Here is a 13,117-nt window from a genome sequence, read left to right as displayed (position 1 = left end):
CCTCTGAAGGGTGGTTTCAGCCATGAAGACTCTAGATAAAGGCATTTCAGAGCCTGGCTTCTGCCTGAGAGCCCTGCCGGAGCCCGGCCTTGGTGTCCATCAGCCAGGTCTGCACAGAGGGATGGCCTGCAGTGGCTGTCTTTCCCCACTTTTTCTTGCAGTCTGTCAACTGGCCATGTGGCTCAGCACCTCCTGCTTCTGCCTGGAATCCTGGCAAACCCTGGACCCTGACAGAGCGCCCATTGCTCCACCCTCAGAGGAAGCCGCAGGAGTGCCCACCGCCCGGCCCCTGGCTCAGGGGGCCAGAGCAAGTTCCCTGCTACCACGTGAGTCAGAGCCAAGAGTCAGAGCCAGGGACGTGGGCCACTGCTGTGCAGGGGAGCGCAGGTGATGAGGTGGAGGAAGTGACTGCTTTTTGGCAACAGATGGGAAACCCTACTGGGGTTTAAGGGTGTGGATTAAGGGACAGTGGCGCGTACTGGTGACCATATGTCACAGCTGCAAAGTCTCAACGACCTGTCAGACAAGAGCGCCTATTACTTTAAAAGGCTAGTAAGTCAGACATCTTTCATTTCTCATTTTGCTGCCTACTAATTCTGAGCTTTTTAAACATAATGTCCGTAAGGCTTGGCGGGGGAGAGGGGCTGAGTTTGGCAGGAAGGGAATGTAGCATTTGGGTGCTTTTTGCTATCTTCTTGTTTATGAGGAAGAAAATCACATTTTCATAAACCTATGTGAGAAAACCTCTGAATTGTCCCCCATTTCAACTCTATTCTGCAATAGCAGAACAGTATCAGGAGTGTTAAGGGAGCAGAAGAACCCTGCCTTTCTTGCACGCAGGTTTTCTGGCCTTTGAACATCCAGAGATGTTCTCTGTTCTCTGAGAGAGTGATGACCTCTTGCCTCTCGAGGTCGTGCTCGGCCTGAAATGAGGTTCATTTAGGAAGAGACTCCATGCAGCTCCTCAGAAAGCCAGTTGTTACCTCCTATGGCTCCCTAGACAATTTAGGATTTGGGTACCTTGGGATCTGACTTTAACAAAACCAAGTCATTAACCTTTTGTCTTTTAGTGTGGAAAGATGAGCCATTATGCCAGAAAGTGCAGTAAGACTCAGCTGGTGGGAGTTATCAAAAAATGAGCCCTGGTCTGTCTGGGGAATTGGAAGACCTGGTGATGACCCCCAGTGGCCCTTCTCCGGAAGTCTGCTCCCAGCACCCCAGGGCGCCTGCTACCAGCCCAACGGATGTGAGGTACAGAAGCAGCCGTGGCGCTGAGCTTGATTTCGCTTCATCCTGGCAATGAATGAGCTTCTAAAAATATAGGATTGGAGGCAGAGGGCCTGTAGCAGGCAAGAGTTGCCCAGAGCACGGCGGGGGCTGGGGGGCATGGGGGAGCACATGGACACCCCAAAGCTGGAGCATGCAGGAAATGTGGTCATTACATATGCTCAACCCTCGCGCAGCTGAGGATAGCCGGCTGCATGTGGCATCTCCCTTGCAGGTGGTCCTGAGCCTCTCAACTGGCAATTAAATCAAATGGTTTTCTTTAGCACACCAGCTGCTTTCCCGTACGGCCTCCTTAAACTTCCAAATATACTCTGTGCACACTTGATGTGGGGACTCGTGGGGAGGCAGGTGGAGCGGGCTCACCTGGCAGGTAAGGCGGACACGGTATTACCGGTTCAGGCCAGACTCTCTGCTACTTACTGTACAACTCAGAGCCCCTGACCGTGGAGGAAGGAGGGGGAGGTTAGGCTGAGTCTTTTGGAGAAATGGGGAAGAACAGAGATTTGGGGGGGTCTGAGGCTAGCTCCCTTCTGGCCCATGGTGTCATAGAGCATAGCTGTGTAGGCAAATGCCACCCCAAGTCTGGGTCCTCACCCAGGAAAACGGGCGTGAGAACAGTAAGCCCCACAGGGGGTCATAAGGATGAGGTGAGAGCACCTCCTAAGGAGAGCCCTGCACAGCACTGGCCTCGTGAGCACCCCCGCAGCTGGATGTCAGTGGGTTGTAGTGGGGTCTCTCTGGCCAAGTCCAAGTTTAGGATCTGAATTTAGCATGACGCCAGGAGGCATCCTGGAAGAGCTGCTGTTATTTAATTCTTACTGTGTCAGACCTTGCGGGGCTCGAGTCTCTGCTTTGCTGATTCTACCCAAAGATTTCCAGTCTCACCCAAGTAGGTGCCATTACCACCAGGGTATTTACAGAAGAATGTGGGTGACAGCTTCCAAAGGGAAGACACTGTCTTAGAAGGGCCAGGGAATTGCTCAGCCATGCCAACCTGAAACAACTAGACAGAGCTCTCCTCCACTCAGCCGCTGACTTCATCCTTGTGGACAGTTCTAGCGGGTAGCGGCGTACTTCTGAAAACCTCTTCCCTAACCCTGGGAGTGTGTTACAGAATGGAATTATTCCCAGTGGGGATAATTCGAGGGGAAAAGAGAAGGGATTGTGAAAATGTAGCTAAACAGAAGACTCAGAATTCAAATGCTGATCTTTAACCAGCAAACCTGCTTTCTTGTCATTTTGAAGGAGAAAAGAGGGATGACCTCATTTTTTGGGGGCATGACATCACAGGCAAAGGTGGGGAGGGGGGTTCAGGCACGTCTAGACATATCACCAAGCCCCTGTGCTGGAGAAAGCCGCAGCTGTGCTAGCTGAAACCCTGGCAGCCTCTTCTAGCTGACACCCCAGTCCCTCTGGAGGCCAAAGCAGACGTCATCAAATTTGAAAAACACTGAATATTTTGATGAGGAAGAGACAGAAAAGCCACCAGCCCCACAGAGTCCTGTTACAGTGAAAGGAATTTCTAAGTATGTCACTGGATTCTTGGGAAGGGGTAGAGGTTCTGGAAAGTTTTTGGGGAGAAGAGAAACAGAAACCACTTGCTCACTGCCGCACTCACTTGAGCCCTGCGAAGAGGTGGCAAGACTCTGCTTAGTGTGCGGGCTTCCTTTAGTGAGCTTCAAAAATACCCAAGATTCCCACAGGCTCATCTGCAACTCCACAGGCCCCTACTTTGTTTCTTACAACTGCAGAGAAGTGATCAAAGGCCCAAACAGCCTCACCACTGAGGGGGAGGGTCTGATGTTTGCTAATACTCTGCCGACCCAGAGGCTAGTCTGTGTTCCTATATACATAGCCCAGTCCCTAGTGAGGATGAACAGTCAAGTGCCATGGCTGAGGAGAACAACTTTAGGGACAAAGATATATTAATTTTTATTGACAAAGTGGTAAGTAGCTATTTAAAAATTCTGATGAACTCGGTCATCTTCACATCTCATTGAGTAAGAGCAGCTGTTTCTTCAGTAACTGTCAGTCACTTCTGAGACCAACCCAACCACCCAAAGGAATTTCCAGACAGAACCAGATCTGTCCACAGTAAAAAAGTTATTTCCTATGTCATAATTGGATTCCAGTAATTTTATTCTTTTCACTGCCTCTCCCTGCCCCCAATACAATTTTAAATTCTTAAGTGTCCTGCAGTTGTCTCCACCGTCCTCTCCTTGGAGTTCCAGAGCTTTCTTGAGCGGTGTCCAGGTCAACATTACTTACGCCAGCGCTGCATCTCTTTGGGTAGAGAGAGAGAATCGTAAGGACGCACAGGCTACCTCCGTGGACGGCTCCATCCTGCCTCTACAGACCATTCTGTCATATTTTTGTTTCATCAATCTAGAAGAGTTTTAGGCACAACGAGAATTTTCTGCAGACTTTTTTCAGTCTCTTCAGAAATTGAAAAACCTCTCAGGTATCAACGAAAGGTTCCCTGTTAGGCAGGCTATATTTTGAGGGAGCCCCTGTTCCCTGTGAAAGAAACAGCTCTTGGTTCTGAGCATCCTGGTTCATGTAGGGACCAACGCCACCCCCCACCCCCCCCACCAGGGGTGTTCTATGGGAGACAAAGCAGGGCTCTGCCGCGGCTCCTGCTCTGCCCCTTGACCTGGTTCCTAACTAGGCATTGAACTAAAAACTCGAGTGAGTCAGATCTTGTATTTTAGGAGCCTTACTCAGTTTGTGAATTCTACTGGTCTTTAATATGTTAATGGCTATCTCGTATTTTCACATGGAAAAATGCTGGGTTTTAAATAATCTCCAATAACATCTTAAGAAAATTTTTAACTATAAGGATATCTTTATAAAATAACACTTTAAAAAAATGAGCATCAGTCATCTTCTTCCCGACAAGACAGGGGAGAAGCTGCAGCTCTCAGGTGCTGGAAGCAGCTGCCGAAAAGGCGCCAGGCCGCGCACACAGGGACGAGCGACAGCTCCTGGTGCGTTAAAGAGGCTTGTTCTAATCCTAAGCAGAAGTTCTTGGGGAGGAACCGAGAAGTTACCTAGGAGAGAGCCCTGATCTCCCAGGCACAGAGTGCTGGGGGGGTTAAAGACCACCAGGTCCGCAGGGACACAAGGGCAGGTACGGGAATTCTAGCCAGATCTTACAAAGGCCTGCGCCACCCAGGCCACTAAGAGACCCCCTGCACCTCGGGGTCAGATGCTGCAAAACTGGAACATAAGAAGCAGCCTGGAGGACCCGTGGAGGTCCCCGTGACGACAGGTGGCCTGTGATCAGGCTGAAGCACGGGGAGGCTTACTCAGATGCCTGAAGCTCCAGCTGCAGCAGAGGACAAAGTAGCCGGAGACAAGCATGGTGAGGCCGCCGACTCCGCTCCTCACAGTGGTGCGGCACTGGATCCAGCCTGTACAGAGAGAAGCAGGCGTGACGTCACGGCGAAGGGAGCCAGGGCCACTGCCTGCCAGTCATCCCACGTCTCCTAGTGAGCTCGGCAACAGAACTGTAAGTCAGAGAATTTACATGCCACTATATACGTGTGTATGTTTAGAATGAAACAGAATTCAAAATTAAAATCCAGACGACCTTGATTTCAATAAATTTAAGTTACTCTTCTTTTTGGGAGTTTGGCCAAAATCTTAAGTAGGGAGTTGAGGAACAGCTTCAGGGTACTCCTGGATTGGGAAGATCAACGGGGAGGGCGAGAGGGGGCAGGTGGCAGAGAGGCAGGCACAGGTATTCAAAATGAAAACTGCGAGAAATGGGCAGCCACTATCCTTAGTACCTTTCGATTATGTCAGACTCCAGAACAAAAACAGACACCAGAAGAGCAGGAGGACCAGAGTTGTGTCCTTCCCTGAGCCTTGCCCTGACGGTCAAGGCTGTTACCAAGAGAAGAGACATGCCTTCGAGTGCTCGCACCAGCGCGGGAACCCAGCCGCCAGCGACTCCAGCCTCACCTTTTTGCACAGCTCCCAAGAGCCTCGTTAGAGAGAAGCCGGCGGTTGTAAGTCTGGTCGGGGGCTCCAAACTCCTTACAGCAGCCAAACTTCTTTCCACCAAGGGAACTACGGTTCCAAACAGAAGTCACTGAGACAGTTGATTGAAACTCACCCCCTTCCCCAACAACCAGCGCCGAAGGGTTCCGAGGGCGGGCCTGCAGGAAAAGTGCATCCGAAACAGGTGGACTCACGTCTGTGTGGGGCTACCGCTCACGGCTTTGAAAGTCATTGAAGGTCAAATACACAAAGAGGCTCTTCAGCAGGCCCAGGAAGCTGCTGGAATCAGGACCTCTGTACATTTCTGATCTGATGACCCCTGCAGATGCTTAATGAAGCGAATCGCTTATATTTTCTATCTTCTGCTAAACCTTTTCGCAAAAAGCCCTTTTGTACCACTGTGAACTACTGCTGACTCCACCACCTGGCCCAGTCTGTCCTGCGGCCACAGCAACTGCTGACCAGCAGTTCTCAGTGATGTTCAGAGCCCGGGAAAGGGCTGCACCCCTTATTCACAATCTCCCTGCACCTTCCTGTCTGTTTCTGCCAGGTAGGCAGCCCCTCCCCTTGCTGGTTCTCGGCTCTTTGCTGAGCAAATATTTACAACAGGTTTAGCAGGTGTGATAAAAGTTGTGGATATAAAAATATCCAAGTGCGCATTGGATTCGGTGACAATGAGACCAATGTTGGCCACTGAGAAATCACAACAGAAAAAAATCCTCTTGCTAGGTAAGGTTAGTCTCTCAGCAAACAATTCCCGACAGAACCCATTCATCGCAGGAAAACCAGAGGAAAAAGATGGGGAGAAGCAGCTTCATGAAAACTGCACTTGTACAACCACCTCCTCCTCAGAGGCACCGGGACTGCGTGGCGCCTGACGGTCCTTTCTCCAGCCAGCAGGCCTATCCGCCCTACGCTCAAGCTTTCCTGAGGGACATCAGCTCAGGCCCTGAGCTGGGCCTGATGAGTGCAGGCCAGGCCAGCTCAGAGCCCCCGGAAGTGCTGTCGAATTTTCTCATGGCCTTCACGCCTGTTGGCCAAGTATTCTGGGGTCTGATCCACATCCGCTCTGGCCTGGCTGTGAACGGGGACAGCTGGAACCCGCCGCCAGGCCTCCGCGCCTCAGCTCCAGACACTGTCCTTTACCTGCCAAGCAGATCCTCACATTTCAAACTAGCATGCAAGATTAACCCTCCAGTGACAAGGCCCTGCTCCATCGCGCCTGCTGTGAACCTGCACCCCTCAACACCCCAGAGCCTCTCGCGTCTCCTGCTCCCCACTGCCCAGTGGGGATTCCAGCATATCACTGGGCTTACGCAGTCTCTGGCTATTGACAACTCACATGCTCTCTTATTCGCAATACTCTTCCACGGGCTCTGCTGGCTGACCATGGGCCTAATCCTGACTCGTCAGATTCTACTCAAGTTCTGCTCCTATTCCAAGCCCCTCCTGTACAGGCCGCACCTCTCACACCTCGCAGGACTACCCTACTGCTGGAAATGCTGTTGGAAGATCAGAGCTTTTATTTAGCTGTTTCTGGGCCTCTAAAAACCCATGATCTCATGAGGTTCGTATACTTACCTCCTGGTATCTTCATGAACCAAATTTTGCTTTCTGGAGTTACATAAACTGTTCTGCAAACCTCCATTCCTTCCCTCACCATCTGTTTGAGAAATTCCCCCTGCTGGGTCTGAGGTACCTGGTCCAATGCCATTACCCACATCACCACTTTGCAGACTTGGCTGCACTTCAGAGACACCTAGGAAACATCTGAAAATGATTCTTAAAACAAGTTCCTTCAGAACCCACCCCTGGGGACGTAGACATCTCTAATAAAATGCCCACGTGAAACTGTTAACTGTCCAGGTTTGGGCAAACTCCAAATCCCTAAAACCAAGGCTTTCTGGCTTCTGATAAAGCTTGGCCAAGTGCTCCCACTGACCTCTCAAGGCCGCGGGGGGCCTGAACGCTTTTTCCTAAGGATCCCTCTAAATGCTGGTACTGTTGAGTCTCCTGAGTTGAACCTTGAACATCTAAAATCTATTTTCTCTAATACCAGGAAAACAACTCCTTTTGGTACAAAGTTCAAGAAAATCCTTCTCCCCAAACCTCAAAAGATGGCTCCTAAGGTGGCTCTCAATTCCTGAATGCCAACACCTGCCTCCGGCTATCAGTCGGCCTAGGGAGCTCCCAGCTGAGGCCACCCAAATTTAGCCCCAAGGACTCCAGTGACCTTGCTTCACCCAAATGGCCACCTGCTGTATCCTATCAGTATCCTATCTGGCTGGGGCAACAAGGCCTCCTGCAGCATCCAAGGCCAGGGGCCTTGCCCACTCCACTGGAGTTCTGACACACTCACCCTGTGTCTGAGGACCAGCTGCTTTTGTAGGTTTCCCTACGTAGGAAAGCATTCCTACTTGACGTCAACGCTGACCTGGGGGTCGCATACCTGACGTCTGACCTGAGGGTGGCAACTAGGTAAAGGAGCCTAAATACTAGACCTGTTTATAGGCAAAGTAGTAACTACCGAGGTGGCTGACAACTGGCTCTAGTGGGCAGTACTACTGCTCTACCTAGCACGCTTCTATCCTGAAACCACCACTAATTAAAACACAAATCACAAAAATTGGGGTTCAATGAGTATGAGTGCTTACAAAACATACCCCAGGGGAAAAATACATGCCTTTAGAAGAGATAAGAAAATTTTTAGGACAAACCTATCCTGAGTGGCTACAGATCTGTGGTCAGAATAAACTGAAGCGAAGCAGTGGACATGTGCACACGCAGGAAGGATGTGGCCTTACACTGTGGTGGACGAGTGGGTGTGCGTGTCCCAGCGCCTCCCGGTGAGGAACAGGAAGAAACTACGTATTGTAACTAGAGGACAGTCCACTAGCTAAGGAGGGAGGATACCTGAAAAGCCTGTCAGGAACTTGGCTCCTAGTGTGGGCCTCAGGTTAAGTATCCTTTGAGCAAGGAGCATCTAGAAGTTTCTCCACAGTGATTAGCAATCCAGGTCAGCTTTGATGTCAGGTCTTTCCCTGATTCTCATGTCCTGAGGCTCAGTCACTGGTTCCCTTCTTGTTTTCTAGTCTGTGGACTAATTTTTCTAGTGTATGGATTTTTATACCTTTTCCCCACTTTTTACCACACCCTCCACTCCTGGTCCTTGACTTTCACTGGTTCATCCCCTAAAACTCCATTTTCACTTACTGCCTTACCTGCCACTCCTCCTTGGGTAGTTTTAATCCAGTCCTTACCTAAATCCAAAAATAGCTTCTACTGGGACCTTCTCTGACCATAAACCTGGGGCCGATCTCATGTACAAACCGGTCCTGACTGAAATCTGCACCGTGCTTGCTCTATCTGATAGACCTTGTAAGCCTTATGCTTTTCTTGAGTCAGATTAGCTGAACACCCACCAATTTCTACTGGCCTTGCCTCTCCCCAAAGTAGAAATTCAGCTATCACACCATCACCAGCCAGTTTGTCCCAGTTCAACTCTCAACTCTTGGTGGAGTGGGACGGACAGTGGTAAACCACCATTCCTGCCCCCGGGAGCACGAAGTCATATTTTCAGAACAATTTTAAGTCCAGTGAACTGGAAGGCCTAAGTAAAGATAAGCCAAACGGTTGAAACTAACAGTATTCTGAATCTAAGTACTTCACAGGGCACAGAGTGGTTTAGACGGGCTGGGTAGCGCTTAAAAATGAGCTTGTTTACCTTGTGAGAGACTTTCCCCCTGGGGACTGATGAGCTGAGGCTTCCAGGCCATTACAGTCCAAAACTGAGGCCTCCCTGGCAACACCCCTAGTCCAAGATAAGCAGGATAGAGCTCCGGAAACCATTCCAGTCCCAGGGAGCTACACAGGGTCTTCCTGTTGGCAACATCATCCACAAGACAAGTGAGATGCTGCCGGCACCTGGGGTGTGATGCTGGGAACCCAGAGTCAGATCTGGATTCCAGAGAATTCCGTTCCTCACTTTTTATCAATGCTTTTACATCAGGGACTCGGCTTTGATCGCGGGCTTCTGTTTTCTCTTCCTGAAGACATTTTATAGCCAGAGAGACAAGACTTTGATCACGTGACTGTGATACTGAAAGAAACTCATTGCAAGTTGTCTCCCTTGGCACAAACACATTTAAACTGGGACCTTCATCTCGAGATTTCTTCTTTGTGGCTGGATCACAGGTAATGAAGTTCGTATCATCGTTCATGGAAAACCAGCCTTGCATTTCTGTCATAAATACACTTTTCTCTGTGCTTCCTTTGCTCCCACATGCTCCTTGGTTCTCCTTGTCTTGGATTTTACCTAATGGGTTATTTTTAAAACCTAAAATTTGTGATTCCAGGTTGTCTTCCTGAGTCTCAGAGGCTCTGAGATCAGTGGGGAGTTCTGAGAGGTGCTCTCTGGGCCTGGGCTCGCTCTGCTTGTTTAACAATGATGTTCTCATGCTTTTAGCCCCATAATTGAGAATAACAGGAGAATTACAATCAACAATAGGCTTTTCTAGTAATTTTACTGTATGTTTCTTGCTTGGGGGATTGATTTTGTCCAAATGTAAATTAGCAGAAGTGGACTGTACATCATTAGGTAAGGCTGAAGGATATTTTCTATCTTGATTTGATGAAGAAGGTTCCATTGAGTCAAGAGATAAAGACACTTCTGTTTCTGGACTGCTACTTCGCCCTAACTTAGGCATATCTTTGGTGAGTTCTCTTTCAGGAATAGTGTTCTCTGATGCATAAAACTGAGCCTTGGTTTCTCCCTGGAAAGTGCTGGTTGGCTTAGTATTTTCTAACATCTTGAGGGAGAGTTGAATTCGATTCTTGGTGTCTTTATCCGCTTTTGTATTACTTGTTTTTTCCAAACCAACATCTTGTAGTGGAAAGGACTTAATTGCACCTCCTGGTTTGTCCTTTAAGAACCTAGTATTTCTTTCCCCAGTCTCAGTCCCCAACTCACTCTCTTTCTTTTTTAAGTCTTTGATTTCTCTTTTCTTTTTCTTGGCACGTGGGGGTGTAGCTGGTTTGGACTGAGAAGCATTGTGATCAGCAAGTGCCAGCTTACAGTATGGCAAGTGGGACTTTAATCGTTTAAATGGCTTCATACAATAAGGACATACTTCCATTCTGGGTGGAAGCTCACTCTCCTATTCCTGAAAAATGTAAATTGAGATTATGAGTAAATACCATCCGTTTATATAGTAAACACTAATATCTTTTTGTAAAATAATTCATCGGAAGAAACGATGTTGAAGGAAATTTTAAAACTTTGTTTTGATCTATCCTCTTTTTTAGAGGTAGAAAATAGAAGACATAGTTTAATTTTATGAAAAATCTTCCTGGCTACATTTATGCTTAGTGTTTTACACTGAGAAGTCTTCTGGGAATCAATCACTACAAAACACAGTTTTCCCAACATCCTTATTAGGAGGTAAGCAAGCCCAACACTTAAGTCCACAAAATTAATAGCAGATGGAAGAGCTGTCGAAAATACCAGTCAGAATACAATGTTTGCTATTTAAAGTTGTGATGTCAATTGGATATTACAAGAAATTCTTCAAAAATAAAATCTTAAAAAGCCCTTAATCATATTCAAAGAAAGAAGAATGAAAGTAAAGAATAAAAAAGCTCAAGGAGGATTCTAAGGTTGTTGATTAATGGTTTCCAAAGTGATATATGGAAAATCTATTGGGCAAGAAGAAAATATGAGAACTTCCAATCTAAGCATGAGAAATGAAACGCTACTAACATTTAATATACTGGTAACTTGCATGTACACAACATAAAAGGCAGGATATCACACAAATAATATATTCACTCAATTCAGGAGCAGAAAATATTTAATAACAAAATTAGGTTGAAAGTTCTTTCTTTTTACATTTCTCTTTTTTTTTTAAGATTTATTTATTTATACAAGAACTGGGGTACAGTCAGAAGCGTGGGAGGGTAGGAGAATTCATCAGAGACAGAGCAGGGAGCAGAATAGGCAGATGGGCTGAAGACACTGCTGAGGGGAGCAGTGGGCAAAGCAGGAGAGTTCTGCCGCACCATGTGGGTTTCTCCCTGGCCAGCCAGGAATCGAACCTGCGCTGCAGAGGCTGCGGACAGCTTCACAGCGCTGCGCTCAACCCACTGAGCCAGCGGGGAGGCCCTCTCATTCTTGTCTACAATGTTCCAGAGGGCAGGGACCGTGTATACTCTGTGCACAGCTACATTCTCAAAACCTAGCACTGAGGCTGGAACATGATGTTTGTTGTATGAATTCTTTCTCTAGGTATAAGTGTGCAAATATTATTATAAAGGACTGTAGCTATGAATATCTTCTGACCACTAAATAGGTCCAAAAACTCAAACTTTGAAACCATTCACGAAACAAATAGCTATAACCCGGGACAATCCATTTATAAAGCAACCCACCTGAAGTCAGGTAAATCAAGAGTTTTCAGCTAATCGACTACAGGAATACTGGACATACCCTTTTGACAATACAGTTAAAAGTTATGGACTGTTTATTTAGAAAAATGCATTCAACAGAAGCCATTTCGTTGACCTTACACCAATGACACCATAAAGGGCTTGTGATTTGCTGGGGGGGTGGGGGTGGGGGGAGGCGGTGTCTCTACAACACTTGGCATTTAATCTCACCGGATCTCCGCAACCTCAGATGACAGCTGGTCGCAGGTGCCTAACTCTTCCTCTTTAGGATGCTAATCTTGCAGTTGCTCCTTCTGAATCTTCATGCCTCACGATCGCAATTCTCGATTTTGATGTCAGCCTCTGCAAGACACAGAGAAGTAACTCAACAGCACACGCACTGAAAAAAATGTGGCAGGGGGAGGGGTGGCTAGGAGGGATTACGGTCAAAACAAGGGGGGTGGGCCTGGTATGGGGACTATAACCAAGATGAAAATGCATACATTGTGCAAAAGTGAAAAATGAGGTAAAAAATAGATAAAATAAAAAAGAAATGTGCGACAGGTCAGACCCAGGGACAAATAACCGAACTGCCGGCGGGGCAGGTCCCCGCCGATGTTGCGGAGAGCGGAGTTAAGGCCTCCCCGGCTCCGGGCGTCGCGCCCATGTGGGTTCTGCCCCCCACGGGCTCCCCTCGACGCGGCCCCGAGACCCCACTTCGCAGCACCCGGCACGCCCGCCTCCCCGACCCCTCAGCACAGCAGGGTGGGCGGGAACCGGGCAGCGCTCGGGGCCGCGTCCCCGCAGCCCCAGCTGGGACCTGCCGGGGTTCACCCTTCGGTTCCGGGGAGCCCCCACCCCGCTCCCGCCCGTCTCTCGACCCTCTCCGCCTGGCCTCAGAACTGTCGCCCCCAGACCTAGGGTGTGGGTCACAGAAAACCGCCGAGCGCCTAGATTCACCCGCAGCGGCGCCCTCGCGCCGCAAGATTAAAGAGCTCAAGCAGCCCCCCGCGACGCGACCCCCCGAGCGGCCCACGCGCCGCCCCACAACTCCCCGTCCCGGGACCCGCCGCGCGCCGTCTACACAACTGCCTGATAGTTGTCACCGATTTAAAAAAATACTATTACCTCCCAAGGCTTTCACTCAAACACTGCGTCACGTTATTCTTCTGTGACTGCATTTAACTTACACCTAACTTGTTTTCTTCTTTTAAACAGAGTCCCCTCTTGTGTGCGAACAGGCGAAACTCTTGGCCACCTCTAGCGAGGCCCCCTCTCCCAGGACCTCCCAGTCGCTCCGCCCCCTCCGACCCGCCTCTTCCCGTAGGCGGGGCGACGGGCGGCTCGGCCGAGGTCGCGCCACTGCGCAGCCGCGAGAGGGCGGTACCACGGCGCCTGCGAC

General features: G+C 49.1%; 1 protein-coding gene across 1 annotated transcript; it reads right to left on the bottom strand.

The window, feature by feature from the left end:
- Nucleotides 1-3,405: 3,405 nt before the first annotated feature.
- Nucleotides 3,406-9,749, bottom strand: MTNAP1 (mitochondrial nucleoid associated protein 1; the record flags this gene model as incomplete). The annotated part of the gene is made up of 3 exons (XM_084238049.1): nucleotides 3,406-3,570; nucleotides 4,596-4,700; nucleotides 9,017-9,749. 3 exons carry the CDS (start codon nucleotides 9,747-9,749, stop codon nucleotides 3,548-3,550), a joined length of 861 nt encoding a protein of 286 aa, XP_084094175.1. The 3' UTR covers nucleotides 3,406-3,547.
- Nucleotides 9,750-13,117: the final 3,368 nt, after the last annotated feature.

Source organism: Talpa europaea (genome assembly GCF_964194135.1).
Source record: "Talpa europaea genome assembly, chromosome: 7".
NCBI classification, from domain to species: Eukaryota; Metazoa; Chordata; class Mammalia; order Eulipotyphla; family Talpidae; genus Talpa; species Talpa europaea.
The sequence above is the reverse complement of the archived record's forward strand: the minus strand, read 5'-3'. Positions and strand labels throughout refer to the sequence as shown.